This window comes from Entelurus aequoreus, linkage group LG22, assembly GCF_033978785.1.
Source record: "Entelurus aequoreus isolate RoL-2023_Sb linkage group LG22, RoL_Eaeq_v1.1, whole genome shotgun sequence".
In the NCBI taxonomy this organism is placed as follows: Eukaryota; Metazoa; Chordata; class Actinopteri; order Syngnathiformes; family Syngnathidae; genus Entelurus; species Entelurus aequoreus.
In genome coordinates, this window is record NC_084752.1 from 22,598,076 (window position 1) to 22,608,692 (window position 10,617).

General features: G+C 38.5%; 1 protein-coding gene across 5 annotated transcripts in view; it reads right to left on the reverse strand.

The window, feature by feature from the left end:
- Positions 1–8,032: 8,032 nt before the first annotated feature.
- Positions 8,033–10,617, reverse strand: part of LOC133639542 (adhesion G protein-coupled receptor L1-like) — a 91,096-nt gene continuing 88,511 nt past the window's right edge. For all 5 annotated transcript variants that reach the window (XM_062032924.1, XM_062032923.1, XM_062032926.1 and 2 more), the window contains one exon: positions 8,033–10,617. This exon is cut by the window's right edge and continues 1,273 nt beyond it. In XM_062032924.1, coding sequence (XP_061888908.1) covers positions 10,005–10,617 — 613 coding nt within the window. In that variant the 3' untranslated portion in view covers positions 8,033–10,004.

Genomic DNA, 10,617 nt, shown 5'->3' on the forward strand with positions numbered 1-10,617 from the left:
GCCAAAGCTGCATACTCACAGTAGCACGTCTGCGTCTTTGTCATCCAAATCAAAGTAATCCTGGTAAGAGTCTGTGGTGTCCCAGTTCTCTACAGGCGTCTGTGTATCGAAGTCAAAAGTCCTCCTGGTTAGAGTCTCTGTTATCCGAGTTCTTCCATCTTGACTGCATCTTTCGGGAATGTAAACAAAGAAGCGCCGGCTGTGTACTGTTGTGGCTGACTACGTTCGAAAAATACGTCCATTTCGCACCGACAACTTTCTTCTTTGCTTGCTCAGCTTCCTTCTCCATAATGCAATGAACATGATTGAAACAGATTCACGAACACAGATGTCCAGAATACTGTGGAATTATGAAATGAAAACAGCTTTTTCGTATTGGCTTCAATGTGGAAGGCATACCCGTGTTCGCCAGGCTACGTCACGCGCATACGTCATCCTCAGAGGCGTTTCGAACCGGAAGTTTAGCGGCAAATTTAAAATGTCACTTTATAAGTTAACCCGGCCGTATTGGCATGTGTTATAATGTTAAGATTTCATCATTGATATATAAACTATCAGACTGCGTGGTCGGTAGTAGTGGGTTTCAGTAGGCCTTTAAGTACATTCTGTAAAAATAGGTCACAATATTGGGAAGGATGCTAACTAAGTCACTTTGGTTTTCTAGTACATTATGTTGTTTGGACACACGCTCATGTGTAGATAATCAGTTTTTAATCTGCATTCTTTCTGTTAAATGTTTTAAGCTATACAGAACCCATAGATGAATAAAGTGTTTTTTTTTTTTTAAATATGGTTCTCCTTAATACTTTTTTCAATATTACTTGTATTTTCTGGGCAGCGTTATAACACGTTTTTAATTTAATTTTTTAAAAATGTTCTCCTTGATACTATTTTCAATATTAGGTGTATTTTATGGGCAGCATGGTGGTATGGTGTTAATGCGTGTGCCTCACAATAAGAATGTCCTGGGTTCGATCCCCCGGCTCGGGGTCTTTCTGTGTGGATTTTGCATGTTTTCTGCGTGACAAAGTGGGCTCCCACCTCCAAAAAACATGCACCTGGGGATAGGTTGATTGGCAACACTAAATGGTCCCTAGTCTGTGAATGTGAGTGTGAATGTTTGGCCCTGTGATGAGGTGGCGACTTGTCCAGGGTGTACCCCGCCTTCCGGGACAAGCGGTAGAAAATGGATGGATACTTATATTTTCTTTGTCAGTCTCATTTTTAGTTATCTTGTTTTAGCGAAATCCATCCATCCAGTGACTGGCCAGGATGTATGATGGTGGTGGCCTCAGATTTCAGGCTGAAAGTGTGTGACTGGTGGGGAAAAAGAGAGCTCTTGACGGTGGCTTTGTTTTAACGTACCTCGAACCCAGGGGTGTCCAAACTCTTTGAGAAAAAACACAGGATATTTCATCCCTACAAGCCTGTTTCGTAGGTTTCCCTGCTCTTCAGGGGATTTTAAAATCCTGACTAGGGATGTCCGATATTGGCTTTTTGCCGATATCCGATATTCCGATATTGTCCAACTCTTAATTACCGATACATACAGTCGTGGAATTAACACATTATTATGCCTAATTTGGACAACAAGGTATGGTGAAGATAAGGTAATATTAAAAAAAAATAAAAAAATAAAACATGATAAATAAATTCAAAACATTTTCTTGAAAAAAAAAAAGAGTAAAACAATATAAAAACAGTTACATAGAAAGTAGTAATTAATGAAAATGAGTAAAATTAACTGTTAAAGGTAAGTACTATTAGTGGACTAGCAGCACGCACAATCATGTGTGCTTATGGACTGTATCCCTTGCAGACTGTATTGTTATATATTGATATATAATGTAGGAACCAGAATATTAATAACAGAAAGAAACAACCTTTTTGTGTGAATGAGTGTGAATGGGGGAGGGAGGTTTTTTGGGTTGGTGCACTAATTGTAAGTGTATCTTGTGTTTTTTATGTTGATTTAATAAAAATAAAAATAAAAAAAATAAAAAAAACGATACCGATAATTTCCGATATTACATTTTAAAGCATTTATCGACATCTCTAATCCTGACCTAAAGTATATTCCGCTCTACCCCGGTTGCAGTTTATTTCATATACACACACACACACACACATATATATATATATATATATATATATATATATATATATATATATATATATATATATATATATATATATATATATATATATATACATGTCTACTGAAAATGATCCTACCTTGTTTACTTCCATGACGACCTCCTAAAAGTTTTATAATTAATCAGAAATAGCCAAACATGGATAAGTGTGGAGAGTGTTTTGCATATTTCCCATCAATGGATTTAAATGAGTGTAATTTAGAATGTTTTATGGTGCATGCACATGTTTTATAATATCCACAAGTTTGGTTACGTGTAACCATGTCTATTGACAATATGATGTTTGTTGGTGATTTTTTTTGTTGCGCCATGACTAGGGAAGGTTGTTTGCAATGGGTCATATAAGTGAACGCTGCGTCTGGAATCAATCAGAGTGTAAAGGTTATTGACCTGAAACTCACGTGCCATCCACTTTATGGCCGATAAACTGCCAACATCATATGCAGTCTATTAATTAGATTCCAGTCTTCCTGTGGGCTAGATTCCTAGTTTGACTGGTTTTGTGAGCCAAATTGTGCGTTTTGTATATTATATTTGCATTTTTTCCTTACCAGTATTGTGGCTGTTTTGATCAGCAGCATATATTATACATATTTTTGAAGACAGACGCTAAATGGATTTATTTGGCTTCTTATTCTGTTCACTAAAGAGACACAATCTCTGTGCACAAGTTTAGTAGATCAGGTTTGCGTGTGCTATCAAGTGCTTCAAGCACCTGTTTTGATACACGCAAACCTTTAGTATTTCAGGCCCTGTGTGAGAAAGGACGGAGCAGCTGTCGAAAATGATCATGCATTGTCATGTATTTTGAAGTAGGAGTGAATTAATGAACTCATTATGTTTTGCATATGGTGAATGTTTATATTCATCTTGAAGAAAGCAAACCACCAAGTTTAATTAAACAGTGGTATTTCAGTTTGAGCGCATAATAAGATAAAGCCCCTTAGTTTGACATTCGCAGGTGGATTGGATCACTTCTCGTAGGAAAGAGGTCCTAAATGGGACTTCAGAATGCAAAAGTGATAACTATATCCTTGAGAAGAGACTACATGTTTTGCTCTATGTCAACATTTAAGTTACGACTTAAAGCAGTTGTTTTCCAGACACTTACACACGAACATCTCCTTTTGTGGTCAGGGTGTGCTGTCATGACTTAGCACACACCCAGAGACAGGAAGGAGGAATATAAAAACAGATGGTTTGGCTTCTCCAAGTTAGGAGTGCCTCATTTTTTTCGACCTGACCTCCTCCAGGAACTGCAGTCCTGTATAATGTTGCTCGCTTGTAATAAAGCAACTTTTGGTTCAGTAAAGCATCTCCGACGTCTTTTTTGTTCCAGCCGCACTGCCGTGTCGTCCTTCTGTCCGGACGAGGATGACAGGACCAGAAGTACACATCAAAGTGCACAAATTTAGACCAAAACAAATCATGAGTTTAAAATAGAGGAAAATGTAAAATTACTATTTACTGTCTAACTTAGCGAGGATGGACTCCAGCTTCCTGTCACCTTCAAGGATAAGTGGCAGAAAATATAAGGATGGATTTTTTTTTTTCCCTGGCTAAACTTTCCTCTTTGCACGTGTTCACACTGCCCACGTTCTCGTCTCTCTGTTTTGGCCAGAGTTGGCAGAAGTGGAACCAAGAAAGATGCACGATGAGAACAAGCCCAACAGGCATTGTGAAGGATAAGATAATATTGCACTGTAAATATGCAACAGTAAAAAAAATAAACACTGTTAGCATAATACATTTTAAAAACGTTATTATTTGTTTAACTTGAGATTTTTAAACCCTAATGTATAATCTTTACCCATGTGGCAAATTTTTTGCTCATTAATTTGTCTAATTATGTTTTTGAGACTGTGAAACATATGTCTGTTAGCCTAATCCGGGGGTCAGCAACCCGCGGCTCTGGAGCCGCATTAGCGACGCCCTAGTGGCTCCCTGGACCTCTTTCAGCGATGTGTGGAAATGGAAAAACATCAAGAAAAAATATATTTTTTGTTTTCTGTAGGACGCCAAACATGACACAAACTTTCCTAGTTGTTAGAAATCCCACTGTTTATGTTATACATGCTTCACTGATGAGAGCATTTGGCTAGCACCGTTTTGCCCTACTAATTTCAGCGATCCTTGAACTCATCGCAGTTTGTTTACATGTACAACTTTCTCCGATGCTGCCACAGAAAGACGTGTTTTATGTCACTCCTTTGTCTCATTTTGTCCACCAAACGTTTTATGCTGTCCGTGAATGCACAAAGGTGCGCTATGTTGATGTTATTGAGTTGTTGGAGTGCTAATCAGGCATATTTGGTCACTGCATGACTCCAAGCTAATCGATGCTAACATGCTATTTAGGCTAGCTGTATGTACATATTGCATCATTATGCCTCGTTTGTAGGTATATTTGAGCTCATTTAATTACCTTTACTTTTATCCTCTTTGTATTTAATTTATATTTGCATGTCTCATGACACATTATCTGTATGTAATATTGGCTGCATTTCTCATAGTTGTTTGTGTGCCATGTTCCAGACCACAGCAAACGTTACCCAGCTAAAAAAGATTGTAATAAATCCATTAGAAGAAGACACACACATCTATACCTTTGGCCATTCTGAGACAGTATTTTCCAGGAGTTATCTCAACCTGTGAGAAGCTTGATGATTTCAAAAATGTGTAGAATAAAAATTAAAATACAACATTTCTGTCAACCAAGATTTGCGTCAGCCTTTAATAGTAGGCTAATATAGCCACTTACATCATGTGTTGCCTTTATTATAACACTTATGTAAGGCTTTTAATTTTCTGAGGCTCCAGACTGATTTTTTATTTTATTTTTTGGTCCAATATGGCTCTTTCAACATTTTGTGTTGCCGACCCCTGGCCTAATTCAAGAGAAAATGTGCAGAGACATGTCCTATGTTTTTCTTATTTGTAATTATATGCATTTTATTAGGGATGTCCGATAATGGCTTTTTGCCGATATCCGATATTCCGATATGGTCCAACTCTTAATTACCGATACCGATATCAACCGATACCGATATATACATTCGTGGAATTAACACATTATTATGCCTAATTTGGACAACCAAGTATGGTGAAGATAAGGTTATTTTTAAGAAAATTGATAAAATATGATAAACAAATTTAAAAAAAATTCTTGAATAAAAAAGAAAGTAAAACAATATAAAAACAGTTACATAGAAAGTAGTAATTAATGAAAATGAGTCAAATTAACTTTTAGAGGTAAGTACTATTAGTGGACTAGCAGCACGCACAATCATGTGTGCTTACGGACTGTATCCCTTGCAGACTGTATTGATATAAATTGATATATAATGTAGGAACCAGAATATTAATAACAGAAAGAAACAACCCTTTTGTGTGAATGAGTGTGAATGGGGGAGGGAGGTTTTTTGGGTTGGTGCACTAATTCTAAGTGTATCTTGTGTTTTTTATGTTGATTTAATAAAATAAAAAAATTAAAAAACGATACAGATAATTTCCGATATTACATTTTAAAGCATTTATTGACATCTCTACATTTTATACATATATAAATGTTTTATCTTATCTTACATTTTTTGTGTGGATTTTTTTTAATTGTGCTTCAAAGTTTTGTTAGATGAGGGACAATTCTAAATAGTGATATCACTGTCAAAGATGGCAGTGTTGAACTGCCTTATAATAAATTCTCCACTCCAATCCAACTGCTGCCAGTGATTGCTTCCACGATAAAAACTAATTACTGAAAAGGACAAAATAAGCCGGTCCTTTGAGCCGCTCTTTGAGTGGAACGACCTTGAATGCCAGCTTCTTTCAAAGAGTCATAAACACGTGTCATACAGTGCATATGGAAAGTATTCAGAGTGCTTCACTTTTCCCACATTTTGTTATGTTACAGCCTTATTCCAAAATAGAATACATTCATTTTTGTACTCAAAATTCTACACACAATACCCTAGAACAGGGGTCACCAACCTTTTTGAAAGCAAGAGCTACTTCTTGGGTACTGATTAATGCAAAGGGCTACCAGTTTGATACACACTTAAATAAATTGCCACAAATAGCCAATTTGCTCAATTTACCTTTAACTCTATGTTATTATTAATAATTAATGATATTTACACTTAATTGAACGGTTTAAAAGTGGAGAAAACACGAAAAAAATGACAATTACATTTTGAAACATAGTTTATCTTCAATTTCGACTCTTTAAAATTCAAAATTCAACCGAAAAAAAGAAGAGAAAAACTTAAAAAAAAGAATTTATGGAACATCATTAGTAATTTTTCCTGACTAAGATTAATTTGAGAATTTTGATGACATGTTTTAAATAGGTTAAAATCCAATCTATACTTTGTTAGAATATATAACAAATTGGACCAAAGACAAATCATTATTTCTTCTAGATTTTCCAGAACAAAAATTTTAAAAGAAATTCAAAAGACTTTGAAATAAGATTTAAATTTGATTCTACAGATTTTCTAGATTTGCCAGAATAATTTTTTTGAATTTTAATCATAATAATTTTGAAGAAATATTTCACAAATATTCTTCGTCGAAAAAACAGAAGCTAAAATGAAGAATTAAATTAAAATGTATTTATTATTCTTTACAATAAAAAAAATAATTTTACTTGAACATTGATTTAAATTGTCAGGAAAGAAGAGGAAGGAATTTAAAAGGTAAAAAGGTATATGTGTTTAAAAATCCTAAAATAATTTTTAAGGTTGTATTTTTTCTCTAAAATTGTCTTTCTGAAAGTTATAAGAAGCAAAGTAAAAAAATTATGAATTTATTTAAACAAGTGAAGACCAAGTCTTTAAAATATTTTCTTAGATTTTCAAATTCTATTTGAGTTTTGTCTCTCTTAGAATTAAAAATGTCGGGCAAAGCGAGACCAGCTTGCTAGTAAATAAATAAAATTTAAAAAATAGAGGCAGCTCACTGGTAAGTGCTGCTATTTGAGCTATTTTTAGAACAGGCCAGCGGGCTACTCATCTGGTCCTTACGGGCTACCTGGTGCCCGCGGGCACCGCGTTGGTGACCCCTGCCCTAGAATGAAAATGTGAAAGTTTGTTTTGGAAATGTTTGCAAAAAATGACTTGAGGCTGTGATCCTTAAAAACAACCCCACACCATAATTTCTCCTCCACCAAATTCCACACTCGACACAATGCAGTCCGAAATGTACCGTTCTCCTGGCAACCTCCAAACCCAGACTCGTCCATCAGATTGCCAGATGCTCTAGAGCAGTGGTTCTCAAATGGGGGTACGCGTACCCCTGGGGGTACTTGAAGGTATGCCAAGGGGTACGTGAGATTTTTTTTAAATATTCTAAAAATAGCACCAATTCAAAAATCTTCATAAATATACTTATTGAATAATACTTCAACAAAATATGAATGTAAGTTCATAAACTGAACATCAAATCAAGTAGTTCATTACCATAAAGCCAGAGTTTCCCCCATGCCATGATGGTTTGACCCTCACTAAAATGTCTGTCAAAAAGAACTGTGAAAAGAAATGCAACAATGCAATATTCAATGTTGACAGCTAGATTTTTTTTGGACATGTTCCATAAATATTGATGTTAAAGATTCATTTTTTTGTGAAGAAATGTTTAGAATTAAGTTCATCAATCCAGATGGATCTCTATTACAATCCCCAAAGAGGGCACTTTAAGTTGATGATTACTTCTATGTGTAGAAATCTTTATTTATAATTGAATCACTTGTTTATTTTTCAACAAGTTTGTAGTTATTTTTATATCTTTTTTTCCAAATAGTTCAAGAAAGACCACAACAAATGAGCAATATTTTGCACTGTTATACAATTTAATAAATCAGAAACTGATGACATAGTGCTGTATTTTATTTCTTTATCTCTTTTTTTCAACCAAAAATGCTTTGCTCTGATTAGGGGGTACTTGAATTAAAAAAATGTTCACAGGGGGTACATCACTGAAAAAAGGTTGAGAACCACTGCTCTAGAGTCCAGTGGCGATGTGCTTTACACCACTGCATGCAACTTTTTGCATTGGACTTGGTGATGTATGACTTAGATGCAGCTGCTCGGCCATGGAAACCCATTCCATGAAGCTCTCTGCGTACTGTACGTGGGCTAATTGGAAGGTCACATGAAGTTTGGAGCTCTGTAGCGACTGACTGTGCAGAAAGTCTTTGCACTATGGGCTTCAGCATCCGCTGACCCCTCTCTGTCAGTTTACGTGGTCTACCACTTTGTGGCTGGGTTGCTGTTGTTCCATTTTCTTCTTGACTTTGGAATATTTAAGAGCGAGGAAACTTCAGGACTGGACTTGTGGTACAGGTGGCATCCTATGACAATTCCACGCTGGAAATCACAGAGTTCCTGAGAGCGGCCCATTTTTTCACAAATGTTTGTAGAAACAGTCTCCATGCCTAAGTGCTTGATTTTTAGGACACCTGATTCTGATCATTTGGATGGGTGGCCAAATACTTTTGGCAATATAGTGTATTTTGTATATCTTTAATTTTGCCTTCTTTTAATTTTCCGTAAAGCACTCTGAATTGCCTTGTGTACGAATTGTGCTCTATGAATAACATTGCCTTGCCTACGTCGAGATACATATCAGATTTATGGCCACATAGGAACGAGACCTGGGTCGGAATTTGATAAAAGTCGTAATTGTACAGATCAAACTAACATGAAAAAATAAGACACATGTCACATATTGGCAATAAAATGGGAGCCGACTTGCAGTGTGAACATGAGCACAGTTTTAATGCTTCAGAGCCTTACTAGCAGCGAATGAAAACATGGTTTTAAATCCTAATAGAAGTGTTCAAAGGCAACGGACTACTGAAGAAGTCATATTGGCTGTCTAACAGGACTTTTTCTTATCGGTTTCTATTTTTAATCGTAATTGTCCCTTCAAATGAAACTGTAAGTCCACACAGACGTTGGTTGAATTCACGCGTTTACTTGAACTTCAATAGCAATACAAGACAGTTAGAACACTTGAGGGTGGTATGTACAAGGCCATCGGGGGTAGCAGAAAAAGTTCTGAGGTTTCGCACGATCAGCTCTAGAGACAAGAGTTCTGTTGCTATGACAACTCCACGGCGAACCGTTCCTTCGCCGGCAGTCGGTGGCGGCTGGAGGTCAAGTTTTGGTCTGAATCTGATGGAACAAAACTGGGAGGACGGGGGTGTATGTAAGAGGCCCCGCCCCCTTGACATTGATAAAATGCTTCACCGTGATACATTAATCTGTGATACATTAATCATAAATCATACTCATAAAAGATTTATATACACACACACACACTATGTTACACACACACCTTGCACACACGCATGCTCATCAAGCTACACACACGCTCACTTGCACTTTGTCCTCTTACAAGCCACTAGAAAGTCATGCACGTGTTCTTTGAAAGGTTTTTTTTGTTTTTTTTTTGGCAACACACGAGTGCTTTCTTTCGGTTACGACACGCTTCTCTTGCTACGAGGAGGAGGGGGGGGGGGGCGACGCCCAGCCAGGGGACCAAAAGACGGTCGGGCGGACGAGGAGCCAATAGGAATTAAGCACTGATGAAGCGGGAAGACACAGCAGGGGGTTCAAGGGAAAGGTGAGCAGAGGAAGATTTGGGACCAGTGAGTTCTAGAAAAGTAACAAAAGATGGGCGGGGGTCCGGGGCGGAGTCTCGTGGTGATCGGGAGATAGAAGCAGGGAGGAGCCACCGTCGTTAGCTTCATGGTCATCCTCATGGTCATCATCATCCTTATTGAACTCTTGGTTGTGCTTCTCCGCTCTTGCCTCCCTGGTTCCTATTCCCCGATCACCACCGCCCTAGTCACAGGCTCGTCACCCGCTGCATCTGACCGTCTTCTCCCTCCGAAGTGGGCTCCGGTGTGTACGCCGCCTCTCCGTTCGTCGTGGGCGGTGGCGGCTGGTAGAAGGTCTGCAGGTGATTGGGCCGTGGGCCTAGAGGGGGTCTCCCCAGGCTGTAGGGGAGCTCCAGGGCAGGCCGCTGGGGCGGGCTGGTGGGGCTGACCTCCTCTGGACCTTCGGGGCTGCTGTCGGGGTAGGAGAGAGTCGGCGGGGAGGTGCGGGTGTAGAAGCGAGGAGGGGAACTGCTGCGACTGTACACCTGGGGGGAGTGTCGGGAGTAGAGGTTGTTGGGAGGAGAATGAGCGTCTCGGGGTGCGAAGATATTGGTTGGCGGAGAGCTCCGTGGGAAGATACCAAGAGGTGGCGATCGGTGGTCACCGGGGTAGAGCGGCGAGGGGTTCGAATCCCGTGCGTAGATAGGCGAAGAGTCAGGGTCGAGGTCGAGATCGGGTGTCAAAGGTAGAGTGAAGCCGTCTGAATCCTCTCGGTTGCCATGGTACCTAAGAGAGCCTCTATCGTTTCCTCTTTTTCTGCCGTCAAGACCCCCGTCATTGCTCTCGAACAGGAAAGACTCG